Source organism: Chiloscyllium plagiosum, chromosome 2 (assembly GCF_004010195.1).
Source record: "Chiloscyllium plagiosum isolate BGI_BamShark_2017 chromosome 2, ASM401019v2, whole genome shotgun sequence".
Taxonomy (NCBI): Eukaryota; Metazoa; Chordata; class Chondrichthyes; order Orectolobiformes; family Hemiscylliidae; genus Chiloscyllium; species Chiloscyllium plagiosum.
Window position 1 is genome coordinate 132111494 of NC_057711.1, and position 15602 is coordinate 132127095.

General features: G+C 40.0%; 1 protein-coding gene across 1 annotated transcript in view; it reads left to right on the plus strand.

Annotated features, from left to right (window-relative positions):
* Positions 1-15602, plus strand: part of LOC122564024 (low-density lipoprotein receptor-related protein 2-like) — a 109787-nt gene that overhangs the window by 48069 nt on the left and 46116 nt on the right. Inside the window, exons 32-44 of the mRNA XM_043718478.1 lie at positions 1793-1909; positions 1990-2115; positions 3097-3268; positions 3542-3766; positions 5225-5343; positions 5422-5561; positions 7448-7589; positions 8627-8773; positions 9240-9362; positions 10263-10385; positions 12008-12376; positions 13587-13709; positions 13789-13908. Coding sequence (XP_043574413.1) covers positions 1793-1909; positions 1990-2115; positions 3097-3268; positions 3542-3766; positions 5225-5343; positions 5422-5561; positions 7448-7589; positions 8627-8773; positions 9240-9362; positions 10263-10385; positions 12008-12376; positions 13587-13709; positions 13789-13908 — 2046 coding nt within the window. The remainder of the gene's footprint in view (positions 1-1792; positions 1910-1989; positions 2116-3096; positions 3269-3541; positions 3767-5224; positions 5344-5421; positions 5562-7447; positions 7590-8626; positions 8774-9239; positions 9363-10262; positions 10386-12007; positions 12377-13586; positions 13710-13788; positions 13909-15602) is intronic.

Below are 15602 nucleotides of genomic sequence, written 5' to 3' on the forward strand. Positions count from 1 at the left end.
AATAAAGGCAGTGAGCCTGGATTATCTCTCCATGCTTCAGGCTCACTGCCTTTATTCCTGATGAAGGGCTTTTGCCCAAAACATTGATTTCAAAGCTCCTTGGATGCTGCCTGAACTGCTGTGCTCTTCCAGCACCACTAATCCAGAATCTGGTTTCCAGCATCTGCAGTCATTGTTTTTACCTAAATTAAATGCACTCCTATTAAAGACAGTTCCTGAGTTTGTACTGAGACTGCATGAGCAAGCAGTGAAAGATCTTCAATAGGAATCGTTTCTGAAAGAAGCCCCACTTTTTTATCTTCATGAAATGAAGATGAACGTGACTGTCAGCTTGAACCTAAATATTGGCTAGGTTTCACTAACTTTTTAGGCTTTAGTGTCTGATTTGGGCATATGCTTCCAGAATCCATTTTGGTCATGTACAAATCTCATCACTTTACTGGCAGCAATCTCTAGGTCGGGCAGCATCTGAAGAAAAATCAGTTAATGCTTCAGGTCCTGAGGAAGGGTCACTGCAGCCAAAACATTAACTCTGACTTATTGCAGCAGATGCTGCAGACTTGAGCTTTTCCCGCAACTTCTGTTTTTAATGTACATCATCTTCAGTTCTCGGTTTTTATGGGGTAGTAATGCCAGGTTAGGTTTGTCTCTCGTTTCTGGGAAATGCCTTGGCATCAGCTGATGTGGAAAGTTGACCATGTTGTATCTGTAGTGGAACAGTACAACTAGGCCCAGAGTAGGTACCAGGAACATTAGTGTACTATTGCCAGAATATTGTCAGGGCCCATGGCCTTTGCATAAATGAGTGAAGATACTGGTTCTCAATCACTGGAGTGAGCAGAAGTTTGGCTGAAGACTGCTATGGTGATATTGGGAAGGACTGGAGGCTGAAATGATTATCCATTCATTAAACTGGCACTGGTTGCAAATGTTTTATCTGACCCCTTGCACTAATATGCTGGGCTTCCCCATCTTTGAATAACTTGTGGAGCCACCTCCTGTTCTTAGTATTTTTTTTAAATTGTCTACTTTCAATGACTAGACTGAAGAGCTTAGATTTTGATCAGTTCATCACTTAGCCCACTGAGTGCATTTGTACATCAACAGCATAAGCAGTCTTTTGTAACCTCCATCAGGTTGCCATCTCCCTTTTTTGGTATGTCTGGTGCTGCTCTGGCACACTATCCTACATTCTTTTGTTGAGAGTTGATCCCTGAAGTTCAAATTTTCAGGTTATCTGACTTCTGTCTGAGAAATTAGGTTTGAGCAATTCAAGCTGTCCCTGACTTTGATTGGATTGAAGATTCTTTAGACGAATGGTTTTTGGGCATGCTGTGCTTTTTTAAACTAGCCTGAGCTCGAAGAAAAAGACAGTATATAATTTGGTTCCTAGGTTATTTAGATAGCACTCAGATGCTCCTCTAAGCATTTGTGTTCTTTCAACTTTTAAGATCCCAACTAAAACATAACTTTGGTTAATTAAGCAAGTTGTTCCTCCTTGAACAATGGAACTCAGACTTACTTTTGCATATAAAACTTAAAAGATTTGAATATCTATAAACATTAGCCATGTAATAGAGTTCTTCTATAATGTGGGGCTGCACAAGAATACAACCATCACATTATCAGAAAATTATGCTTTGGTGTAATTGTTACTGTCAACACCCTTTTTTTAAAAAAAGGTTCATGCCTTAAAGTTTTCCCAATTCATCAATTGCATTATAGCATCCTTACTGTTAGGAGTAAGGTTGAACAAGTGGAGGCATTGACATCTGGATTTCTCCTTTTTCAGATGTGAATGAATGTTTACTGAATAATGGGGGCTGCTCTCACAACTGCACTGATCTCATAATTGGTTACAAATGTGAATGTCCTGCAGGCTTTAAACTGTCTAAGGAGACTTGCATAGGTAAGTTCCAAAATCCAGCTAATGTAAAATGAGATCACCTTCAAAGATTGAAGCAAAACTCATTAATCTACTTTGTCCAGATATCGACGAATGTCAAATTCCTGAAACCTGCAGTCAAATTTGCATCAATTCGGAAGGTAGCTACAAGTGTGAATGCCACCAAGGATATCATATGGATCCAGCTAATGGGATTTGCAAGGCAGTTGGCAAGTACAACCCACTGCTTATATTAGAAACTTTCAAACTCTTTGGCCCACCCAAGTTTCTACCTATTTGGAAGCTTCATTCTTGGAGCCTGAAAACTTCACTCGCCAGCTAAGTTTCATGTTGGATCTGTGCTCATCAGTGTAAATTTTGTCATTGAGGTATCTTCATAAAGATTTATGATCTGGAGACATTGACCTCACTTCCCTCAAATATAAATCTCAGATAGAATTTGCATTTGAAATATGGTGACATTAGAATTGAGCAAGAATAGGTGATTTTGGTCAACTTTAATTCTGCTCTCATTAAGATTACTGCTGTCATTTCAGCTCCTTTCAGGTGTTCCTTTAACAGTCATGAAATCAAAATTGCTCACTCCCTCCTGTTGTCTCCAACATACCTGCACAGTAAAGGTAGTGATGGTGTAGAAGGTGGCCATTTTGGGCCCTTGTCTTGATACTGCAGGCAGTGCTGCTCATTTGAAGAGCCAAGCAAGTTCCCACTTTATTCACAGCCTTTTTTGTTTTTAAAAAAAATCCAATACACTAATGCCGGGGTTTTTTTTTTTTTTGAACCTGCCTCCACCTCCCTCCCTTCCCCACAGTGCATTCCAAACCCTAATGACTCATTCTTTAACTTTTTTTTTTTCCCCCCACAAATCACTTTAAATCTCTGCCCTCCAGTTAGATGCTTTTTTTTTTGTAGCAGCTCCCACCTGCAACTCTGGCACAGTTTTCTAAAGTCAAACTGTCCTACTTTGTCAGCAACTGACTATTCTCCCCCGGAATCATTGAAATGTTTGTCCTCTGTCCAACACAATTTAACATGGCTGCCAGGCTATGTCGGCTGCAGTCTTAATTTAGTTTATTTTTGAAAACCCACTTTTCTAGTTTGTCTTTTTAGTATCTCCCATTGTTGACCTCTTTTCCTAAATGAATGTTGCACTGGCATTTTGCTTTCTAACCTGTTTCTTGCTAACTTAGGGAAAGAACCTTATTTGATCTTCACTAATCGACATGACATCCGGAAACTAGGACTGCATCACCATGAGTATTCTCAGGTGGCTGTACAGTTGAGAAATGTTGTAGCATTGGATGCTGACATTGCTGAACAAAGAATTTACTGGGCTGATGTGGGACACCAGGCAATTTTCAGGTGAAGCACTGCAAGAATTTAATAAGTCTAAAACTAACTTGGACTACAGTTAAAACTGTTCTGGGATTTTAACAAAGGTTTCTTAATTTACTGTAACAGTTAAATATTTGCTTTTGAAGACTGATTCTGTGGTAACCTTGCAAATATTGACACTTTGTCATAAGTTGCTTGAGGTTTTAAAGAAAAGCTTGCTACTATTAAAGTCTTCAATTTCATTTGTTGTGTAGAAATGAAGTGACAGCTCAAGGTAACTAATCCTATTATCCTGTTTAGTATGTCCATTAATGAATGGAAAGACCAAGCTGGCCCATCTGTGGTAGTCAGAGATCTAGACACCCCTGTGGGGATTGCTGTTGACTGGATTTACAAACACATCTACTGGACTGATGGTAGGACTAAAGCTATATCTGTTGCAACACTTGATGGAGCCAGAGGAACCATTCTCTTTAACACTGACCTAAAAGAGCCAGCATCTATAGAAGTCGATCCATTATCTGGGTACAGTATTACTTCAGTTTTAGTTATTGTTTTAGTTTATTTGGTACTGGACTTAAAATTTCACTTTTTATACCAAATGTTCTCATGGTAATCACAGTAAATGCTAATCTACCAAACTAGTTCAGATGTTTAAACATAACTCTCCAAACTTCCTGCATGTGCACGTTAAAAACTATTGGATATACTGCTTTGACTGATGTGAAATTGAAGAATGTAAATGGGGAAGTGATACAATTGGACATAATGAACATTGAAAAATCCACTGGCTTCCATAAGCCAGGAGTTGGGTATGTTCTCATATATATTAAAAATAAATTGCCATGAGATAGGAACAGAATTAAGCCATTCGGTCCACTGACTCTGCTCCACCACTGGATGATGGCTGTGTTCCTTAACTTGCGTTCTCCTAACTTCACCCTTGATTCCACTTTACTAATCAAGAAACTCTGTCCTAAATGTAGTCAATGACTTGACCTCCAAATGGCATTAAGTTCCACAGGTTAACCAGCCTCTAGCAGATGAAAGTCCTAATTTCCCTTCCAAAGGGTTGTCCCTTCACAGACAATGCATTCAGGTCCTAGTCTCTTCACTAATGAAAAACTCTCCACATCCAGGCCCCTTAGTATTGTTTCAATGAATTCCACAACCCCTATGCTTCAAATAGAGTACTCCACCTTTCCTCATGTGACAGGCCCTTCATCCCTGGGATCATTCTTTTAAACTTTCTTTGGAACCCTTTCCGAGGTCAGCATATCCTTAAGGTACAGTGCCCAAACCTGACTTGTGTTCCAAATGTGGTTTGACTAGAGCCTTGTACAACCTTAATAGTATGCATTTTCTGCCCTTGTAATATTTAGCATTCATTTTGATGGTCTAGAATACATTTGCCTTCCTACCTGCCAACTGAACCAGCATGCTATTAAAAGGTAGTCTCTATTCTTCCCAGCAAAGTGCATAACCTCACACACACACACTATTCGATCTGGCACTTTGCCCATTCTGTCCTAGCCTGTCTAAACCTTATGCAGCCTCCCTCCTTCCTCCAACACTCTTCCTCCATGTATCTTTGTCTAATATAAAGTTGGGCTTTGAGGTTATACTTGCATCCTTCTAAATTAGCTTATGCAGAAAATTTTTGTTAATCAATGGAATTATGCTACTGTTGCTTAGTCACTTGGTCAAACTCCTGAGCTCCTGTCACTGTGGTTCACCACAACTTTGAAGGAAATTAGGGATGGGAAATAAATGGAGTCATTCATACCTGCATCTCATGAAGAAATGAACTTTCACTAGTTGACTTGTGTTCAGTCTGCAATGGATGTCAAGCCCAAATAATTCTAGTGTACTTGTATTAATTCAAATTTGAGGAATTGCTTTTTAGTGAGCCAATTGTATCCAGGTACAATGATTAAAGCTCCAACGCAGGTTGCATCAGTCTTTATTTTTGTCTTTTTTAAGGTTTGTTTACTGGTCAGACTGTGGTGAGCCAGCAAAGATAGAAAAATCCGGAATGAATGGTGTGGGTCGACAGCTCCTTGTCACTGGAGGGATTCAGCAGCCAAATGGAATTGCACTTGGTTTGTGATAACTCCTCTTGAAACCTTGTTCAGTGCCTTCAATAACCAACCTTGAATGAGTGTTTTTGTTGCCTCCAGATCTCGTGAAAAGCCGCCTCTATTGGATTGACTCCAAGCTACACATGTTGTCCAGTATTGATCTCAATGGTCAGGATAGAAGGATAGTCCTGCAGTCAAAAGAATTCCTTGCTCATTCATTTGCCATTTCAGTATTTCAGGTGAGATGAAATGTTTTAAAAATGCATGTTTAAAAAATAGCTTGCCTGCAGAATGTTTGGTTAATATTGAACGTGAGGAACTGGTATGTCTATTGTTGAATTTCCACCTTGTGATCTCTCTTATCCAGGGAGGTAATACTATAACATGAAGCACACCAGGTTTACTTAGATCCATAAAATAAGATGTTTGTGTTGTAATTCTAGAATGTGCAGTAATTGTGGAAGGTTTCACTTTTACCTGGGATATGAACAAAGCTGCAGTTGCTTGATACTTGGAATCCTATAAAGAAGTAATATCCTAGTTCAAAAATGTTTTGACCCTCTTGCTTTCAGGCTAACTGATATCTGCAGTTCCTCTATGTGGAACTGAAACCCCTATTCAGTTGGATGCAACGTCTCTCTGCCATCTGTTCCGTATGAGTCGTAGAGTCAGATGTACAGCATGGAAACAGACCCTTGGTCCATCCTGTTAATGCAGACCAGATATCCCAACCTAATCTAGTCCCACCTGCCACCACCTGGCCCATATCCCTCCAAACCCTTCCTATTCATATACCCATCCAAATGCCTTTTAAATGTCGCAGTTGTACCAGCCTCTAGCTCATTCCATACACATACCACCCTTTGCATGAAAAAGTTGCCCCTTAGGTCTCTTTTTTTTAATCTTTCCCCTCACCCTAAACCTATGCCCTCTAGTTCTGGACTCCCTGACCCCAGGGAAAAGACTTTGCCTATTTATCCTATCCATGCCCCTCATAATTTTGTAAATCTCTAAGGTCACCCCCTCAGCCTCCTGTCCAGGGAAAACAGCCCCAGCCTGTTCAGCCTCTCCCTGTAGCTCAGATCCTCCAACCCTGGCAACATCCTTGTAAATCTTTTCTAAACCCTTTCAAGTTTCACAACATCTTTCCGATAGGAGGGAGACCAGAATTCCACGCAATATTCCAACAGTGGCCTAACCAATGTCCTGTACAGCCGCAACATGACCTCCCAACTCTGTACTCAATATTCTGCTTCCCTTTATTGGTCATACCAAACGCTAATTTCACTATCCTAACTACCTGCAACTCCACTTTCAAGGAGCTATGAACCTGCACTCCAAGGTCTTTGTTCAGCAATACTCCCTAGGACCTTACCATTCAGTGTATAAGTGCTGCTAAGATGTGCTTTCCCAAAAATGCAGCACCTCTCATTTATCTGAATTAAACTCCATCTGCCACTTCTCAGTCCATTGGCCCATCTGGTCCAGATCCTGTTGTAATCTGAGGTAACCCTCTTCGCTGTCCACTACACCTCCAATTTTGGTGTTATCTGCAAACTTACTAACTGTACCTCTTGTGCTCGCATCCAAATCATTTATGTAAACTACCAAAAAGTAGAGGGCCCAGCACTGATCCTTGTGGCACTCCACTGGTCACAGGCCTCCAGTCTGAAAAACAACCCTCCACCACCATCCTCTGTCTTCTACCTTTGAGCCAGTTCTGTATCCAAATGGCTAGTTCTCCCTGTGTTCCATGTAATCTAACCTTGCTAATCAGGCTCTCATTCCCCATGGGAGACTAAGTTCAGGTAACCTTTATTGTGACCCAACTTTCTTACAGTCTCAGATCCCCCTAGCAAAAAGGTATAGAAAAAGAAGCTGCTGCTGTTGACCCACTGATGCTGAACCTCCGATTTATTTGGGATTCTGCAGATACTTTGTAGGTTCAATTGCTTTTGAAGATCAATGGTTTTTCATGTAAAATATCAACCAACTGCACAAGGGTTTCCTGCCCTCTGCCCTCCTCCGCCACGCCCCCCCCGCGCATAACTTTGTATTGGGTGGAGCAGAGGGCAAATGTCATTAGAATAAATTTGGTTAATGAGCAGAAATATTTCCGTTTCAGGATAGTGTCTTCTGGATTGATGATGAAAATGAAGCTATTCATGAAGCCAACAAGTTCACTGGAGGAAATCTTGTAACTTTGGTTTCTAATCTGAATGGACCTAGAGACTTCATTATTTATCATGAGTTGGTGCAGCCATCAGGTAAGCTTTGGCTGTCTTTATAGAGATGAGTTTTGTATAAAAACTGTTTTAATAGCTGTTGCTTTTCCTTTTTTTAATATCTAGACTAGACTTTTTTGGCTTTGTTGACCTAATTTTGTAAAGCTTAACCAGTGTCTCCAAGAATCAGTCACCATGGGGCAGGAAGAATGGGCACTGTTCATTGGCTTTTGGTGCTATTTTACAATTTTGTGGAGAGAATGCAACAATATTGCCAGCATCTCCAATGTAACTTGGAAGTTGTGTCAATGCAACACAAGTTATAAAACCTTTTTCATGAAGGTAAGGAACAGGAGGCCATTAAGCTCCTCCAGCCTAATCCACTAATTGACAGGATCATGCTAATCTCATACTCCTGTGTCCACTTCCTGCATTTTCCATAGCTTTTGTTCCCCTCCTGATTTGAGTTTAATTCTTCTGCCTTGAATATAAACAAAGAACCTGCCACAGATGTGGGATCCTGGTTTCAAAGACAGCTCCTTGTGGGAATTGTTCTTTCACAGTCTTAGATTGACACCCCTCTGTCCTGAGACTGCACCCTCTGGTCCCAGATGGGTCCCATCAGGGGAAATATCCTCAGCATTTACCCAGTCAAGGCCCCTAAGAATCCAATTATGTTTCAATGAGATCATTACCCCTCATTCTTAACTCATGAGTCTCAATACTAGGGGCTATCCACTTAAACATTCTTTAAACTGCCTCTATTGAAATAGTTTCCATAAGGGACCAAAACTTGTGGCGTAGCAGTAATGTGTTGATGAGCAATCCAGATCCAGACTATCACTAATGGCATGGGTTGAAATCTCCCTGCAGCAATTGTTTAAATTTCAATTGTTAAATCTGGAACGTAAAGTTAATTCAGTAATAATGGCTATCATTGCTGCAGAACTCATCTGGTTCACTTGTGTCCTGTTTTGGAGATATTCATTGAATTTGTGACAAGTGGTTATTTAAGTTTGTAGTCTACATTGATCAACATTCAATTTTACATCTCTTGACTTGAACTTTTTCATCTGCAGGAAGGAACTGGTGTGATATGGATACTAAAAGTAGAAGTTGTGAATACATGTGTGTACCTGCTCCTCAAGTTAGCAGTTTTTCCAAGAGATCTACCTGCATATGTCCACCTGGAATGATGCTAGAGGATGGGTGGTACTGTAAAACAGGTATGTATAGCTCTGCAGAATCCTTCTTTTGAAGGAAGACATAATGGCCTGGAGGACAAGTGACATGGTATAAATAGCTTGTTCAGAAAACGTTAACTCATTCTGAAATCTACTCTTATTTCTTAATCAAAACCCTGGTCGCAATCTGTGAACAGTTCTAATGAATTGATGGAATAAAAAATGTTGAAGCTCAGTAAGAAATTTTCAAACATGTCTTCAGTTTGCACCTGCTTGGGAGACTTTACTTTGTCTCAGTTGAAGTATTTAGCATAACCTTTATGTAGAATCTTTCTGTAGCCCAGATCCTTGATCCAGCTTTTACCAAAGATGGCAAAAACTTTGCTAAAAGCTGCTACAGCAAAATGAGATTTCTGCCAACTTGCTTGATCTGTTTATCATAAATTTGCTTCAGGTAGCCTGGATGTGCTCTAAACTGTTTTTTAAGACTCTGGTTTATAATTGTTAGGTAATGTGACCTGTAAGCCATCTGAGTTTATGTGCCCAAGTGGGAAATGCATCCCTGGACGATGGTTATGTGATGGTAATGCTGACTGTAAATATGGGTCTGATGAAAGCCCTGAAATATGTTGTAAGTATCCATGGTTTCTGAATGGAGTGGTTGCATTTAGTAACTCATCTCAGTAATGGGAATACTTGTCTATCAGAACAATCTGTAAAAATGTTTCATTTAACACAATTGCTAACCCAATTGACTAACTGGGAATGTTCTTTATAAAGTGAGTGTCTAATATATTGACTGAAATGTGATTTACATTGTTAACACAAGTGTTTCTAAAGCATGGTTTTTCTATGTGGGATTGCAGAAGAATACAACCATCTTATATAAGAACTACCTGTACAGTCTATAGCTCTTTTGGTTTTTTGTTTTGCTTAATGAATTGCCTTAAAGCATAAGACGTCAACCTTTTTAATTTCTGCTGAGTGAGTGCAGAATTTGGCACACTAAAGTAACATTACATTACTCCAGCAGGTGACATACTGCAGAGCTTTCAAATAACTAGTTAAGTTCAATATCTGGGTCACTCAGCTGTCAGATTGAGACTTGCTGAACTGAGATATAACTTCCAGTATTCATGAATCAAACTTTTCAAATCAAATTGCTAGAAAAACTCTGCAGGTCTGACAGCCTCTGGAGGGAACACAGTAAATGTTTTGGTTCCGGGGCAACTTCTGCTTTCCCTTAGTTTTTCCAGCAGTTTGATCTCCACTGCAACTGTTCATTTGTTTTTTTTTTGGATTGCAACTTGATTTGTTTACTGTCCAGATCAGAATCCTATCTGTAGAAATGAGTCCAACAGTAATCTATTGAATCTTGATGGGTCTCTACCAAGATGTTGCCTTTGTAGATAATGGCACTTTGATAAAAATCTCCACCAGAAGCTTGGTTTTTGCTGTGATTTTGCTTTTCCTAGTCTTTTTGGTATTTTGATTTGTCTAAATTCTTATGACCTAGTGTTTTTTTTTTCAGATGTGAAAATGTGCCAACTCCATGAAATAAGCTGTGGCCCTGGATCATCCCAATGCATTCCTGTCTCTTGGAGATGTGATGGTGAACAGGACTGTGAAAATGGTGGTGATGAGGAGGATTGTGGTAAGTCCAGTTTAATTAAAAATTGCTCCATCTTCCTAAAGCAGACAAAGGTAACCCTGAACTGCAGAAGCTAGGAGCAAACGCTAGATTGTAATCTAGCAATTTAGTTGAAGTCTAGGTATCATTCTGATGAAACTACACTGTTTTCTCCCTGGCTAATATCCTTGTGTGGGGCCCAAATCTTGGTGCTCCAGGTGTGGTCAAATTTTTGGGAAACCGAAATGTAGCAGGGCCTGGAGACTGCAGTGAAAGTAAAGGGTTTATACAAGCTGGTTGCATTCATTGCTTTGTAAAAGCTGGAAAGTACTTGGTTGTCATTTATAAATGTACAACACAGAAACACTCTTGGGTCCAACACTTCGATGTCCACCATATATCCTAATCTGATCCCACTTGCCCCATATCCTTCAACCCTTCTTATTCACATTATAAATCTTTTTTTTTTTTAAATGTTTGTACCAGCCTCCCCACTTCCTCCTGGCAGCTCACTTCATACATGCGCCACCTCTACATGGAAAAACTTGCTCCTTGGGTCTTTTTTTTTATCTTCCCTGATCTTAAAACCTTTGCCCTCTAGTTCTGGACTTCTCCTCTCCTCCAACCCCATCCCCCGGTGCCTTTTTTCCATGCCCCTAATTTTATAAACTTCTGGTTTTGCTCCAGGGAAAATAGCCCCAGCCTATTCAGTTTCTCCTTTAGTTCAAATCCTCCAAACCTGGCCACATCCTTAAATCTTTTCTGAACCCTTTGAAGTTTCGCAACATCCTTTTTGAATAGGCCGGAGACCAGAATTGCACGCACTACAGTGGCTGAACTGATGTCCTGGACAGCCATAACATGACCTCTCAACTCTTTATTGGCTAGAGCATCAACTATAAGAAAGCATACTAAACACATTCACTATCCTATCTACCTGTCACTATCTTCAAGGAACAATGAACCTGCACTCCAAGGGTTTTGTTTTTCAGCAACACTTTTTCCCCAGGGGCTTATCATTAAGTGTATAAGTCCTGCCCTGATTTGTCTTTCCAAAATGCAGCACCTCAAATTTGTCAAAACTGACTTTTATCCACTAATACTTGGTCTATTTGATAAAGATATCATTGTACTGAGGTAACCTCCAATTTTGGTGTCATTGGCAAACTTGGTATGCCTCCTATGTTCATCCAAATAATTTTATCTACTTAATTTGAGATGGAAAGGGAATATGAATTCTCACTTCTAACTTGTAGGACAAATGGACTTTAAATCTGGCTGGCTGAAGTGTTCTGCTTTAGGAGTGAAAGTGAACATTCCAAATGGCATCCATCAACATAGGGTCAATTCTGATCCCTTTGAAAAAGGAATGGGAGCACAAAATAAACCAGAGATTTGACTGCTCAGCTGTTTATTGCTGGCTCTATCATTTCAAGTAGTTTTTGAAATTGAGGCAAATACTGTAAATCTAACTTTGCTAATGAAACTAAAATTCCAAGGTAGTGAATGTACATGTGTATATACTATTTAAGCAGCCTTAATCAGCAATGTTATGTTTCCATGAGTATTCAAGAGTCCTTCCAATAGACTTATCTAGTTAAAATTGTAGTCCTGTTGAAGCAATCTGAACCATTTGTATTTTCCAGGTTCTGCTACTTGTGATCTAACTGAATTTACCTGCTCCACTGGTAGATGTGTTTCAAAGGCATTTGTCTGCAATGGTGCAGATGACTGTGGTGATGGAAGTGATGAAAAAGGCTGTGCACCAACTTCCTGTGGCCCACATGAATTTCACTGCAATAGTTCAGAATGCATTCCCTGGAGTTGGGTGTGTGACACAAATGCTGATTGTGCTGACCAATCTGATGAATCACCAGACCACTGTGGACATATCCATCCTCCAATGACCTGTCCTCCCAATACAATTCAGTGTGGCTCAGGTGAATGTATCCATAGTCGGTGGTACTGTGATGGTGATACTGACTGCAAAGATGGAAGTGATGAAGTCAACTGTTGTGAGTACTCCAACCTCTCACTGCTTGGACAACTCTCTTGTCCAATTGTGCTGTAGCTTTGGGGCAGGTGGTGGGAATAAGACAGTGACAATTACTAAGATTTACTAACTTGGTGACCTGAGACACTTTATCAACTAACTGCTTGACAGAAGTATCTTGACACCTTTTTTGATCACCATTTGATCTCTGCCTTGAGACTGTTAATAAATAGTTCCTCCTTTTCCATTGCTCCAGAGTCTATAGCTTTCAGGCCAGTTTTTGTAGGTACACCTCATTCACCATTTTAAAAAGTGGTGAGCTATTTGTGGTTGTGTACAAAGACCACTGGTGTTTTGGTGCATGGCCACTGTAAACTAGGCAGGCTCTGTCTATATAAATGGCATACTCCATTCGAAAGGGGTATTTGAAAGATTAGTGGCACTGAAAAGCACAGCAGGTCAGGCAGCATCCAAGGAGCAGGAGAATCTGTTTCAGGCAAAGGATTCCTGATGAAGGGCTTGTGCCTGAAATGTCAGTTCTCCTGCTCCTCAGATGGTTGGTTGTGCTTTTCTAGCACCCTGCTCTGACTGATCTCCAACATCTGCAGTCCTTGCTTTAAGATCAGAGCACTGTAAAGCTACTTTCCATTGTAGCTGTCTGTACTAAAAATCTTGATTTATGTTTTCAATCTGCTGGATTTAGAATCCATTAACTTAATTTGCTGATGGGAGCAGAAAGTTTTTGCCTAAGACATGGTATACAACTTCTTCTTCTTTCCACTCATTTTAGGGAATTACATTTTTAACAAAGTATAGATCCCCAGGGAGTATAACTTATTACAATGATACCTATCCATCTTATTATCCCCCAGTTCTGTTGAACAAAAATTTAAAGCAGAACTTCAAACTCAAACTACTTTTTAAGACCACTGAAACTGCGTAGTATTCCCTCAATGGTGATTTTAGATCACCAAAGCACATCACTGAGCTTTGCACATTACTAACTTTCTGCTGCTACTTATTGCTCATGATTAAATTCTTAACATGGGAGTTCTTGCAGCAAGAGGTACTGGAGGCTTGGACCTTTTTTAAATCCAGGTGAGATTGTAAATCTGATCTGGACTTCAGAAACTAGACTTTCAAAATGAAGCAGAGCTGTAGTTACTGCTAACTATGTCCTTTTAGTATTCCATTCTATTTGTAAAACTATATATACTGTTCTAACTTTTCAGCTCTTCACACATGTAGACCAGATCACTTCAGATGCAGTGATGGTGCTTGTGTCCTTAATGACCGAAAATGCGATGGACTTAAAGATTGTCTTGATGCCAGTGATGAATTTGGCTGCCAAAATGGTAAATGCTCAGTATAACTGGAATTACCTATCTAATGTTCTAAATTACAAAATTTCATTCTTGTTTTTTCCATCTGCAGCTACAGAGTGTACAGGAGTCACTGAATTTAAATGTGGCAGTGGTGAATGCATAAATGTCAGTAAGGTTTGTGATCAGCATCATGACTGCAGAGATTGGAGTGATGAAACATCCAAATGTAGTAAGTATTGATCTGTCTCACCCTCTGCTTATCTAGTTTAAGATTGCTTGCCTGTGCAAGATGTATTTTGATATGGTAATGTTTTAAATGGAAAAATTTCCAGTTGTCCAGGTATACCACATTTTGGGTTTTCCTTAAACTCATGCCCTGCAAATGGTGGGACTAGAACTAAATTGCAAACACCTAACCTCTTTTAAAGTTCTGGTATATTGGTTTTTAAACTTGAACCAATAGTGTTTTGCACACTGACAGAATGCTTGTTTGTTGTTTTAAAATCATTTTCTATGAAGATGTAATTTTGAAAAGCCACATACTGATCAGAATATTTGCCAGAAATTAGGTTAAGACCTCTTGGATTGTCATGTAGTTAAACAAAACTCTAGTATCTTAGATAAAGCTTTCATCTTGTATACCAGAACTGATACAATGCTTAATTTCAATTGAACACTGCATGAGAAGGGGGCTGGCAGGCAAATCAACTGGCTTGTGGTGCCAGGGTAAATGTAGCAAGGAAGTATTGTTTCCTTTCAGTGCAATACCTGGATGTTCCACCCCCCCCCCACCTTCCTTGAGGAACCTGGTCAGTGCACATGAATCAAGATGAGTGGTGCTGGAAAAGCACAACAGGTCAGGAAAATTGACATTTTGGGCAAAAGCCAGAAACTTCTATTTTCCTGCTGCCTGATCTGTGCTTTTCCAGCATCTGCAGTCCTCCCTCCCTTTTCGCCTCCTGCACATGCTTGTCTAGCTTTGAACAAGTATAAGTGAGCTGTGATCCTGGCCTGGCAGATTGTAACTTCTAAATTTTGGTGAACTGAATTGTTCAGTTAATGCTGACCAACTGCAAAGCCATAACCAACACTTCATGTGATTTGGGTCTTGCAAGCACTGGCTGTTACAGACAGTCAAAGGGACATCGGAGTTCAGCCGAGATAGTCTAGAAGCCAGGCTGCATGCTGTACATACTTGGTCCATTGGATATGAGCAATGTGGTTCACTCTGGCTTTCTTGAAGCTAACGTGGATTGTGCAACATGTAATCAATGGGAACACCTGTGGAGGAATGTGGGAGATGGCTTTTTTTTGAATGAGATTGAAACATTGCCATGGTGAAATCAGTCAATTTTCCAACCAACCTATACTCTTTCAGTAGTTTAAAAATATTGCTCACATCAATCTTGCATTTTCTATGGCCCAGCTTGACTGCCAGACCAACATGAAGCTTTCATCAATATGGTTGTGTACTTGCTGACTTTCAGAAGTTTGTACTGAATTGCATTTTTGAAAAGTTTCCAATATTGAAGTTTCATTTGCACTCCATTTGAAGGGTATCAACAAGATATTGTGTGTAAGCTTCTGGGCCATGACCATAAGCTAGAAGTACCACAATCTGCCAGACACCCCAGTGCAGATGCTTCACAGGTTTTATTTCTTTGCAAAATCAAACATGACTTGACTTAGAAATAACTTGTAAAAGGAGACCTGGAAGAGTAAGTACAACAGGACTAGGAGATAGCAGTCTACTCCATTGTGGTTTCAGCAGAATTCCAGTCCCTCCTTTAAGGACTCTGTCCTGTCAGAGTAAATAGCATTCCACTCTACACAGATGTCGGTGTGCTAAAAGGTCCTACTAGGATAGGAATCGCTAGTTAATGATCTCATGTTGATCCTCCCTCCCTCTTCCCTCCCTTTTCC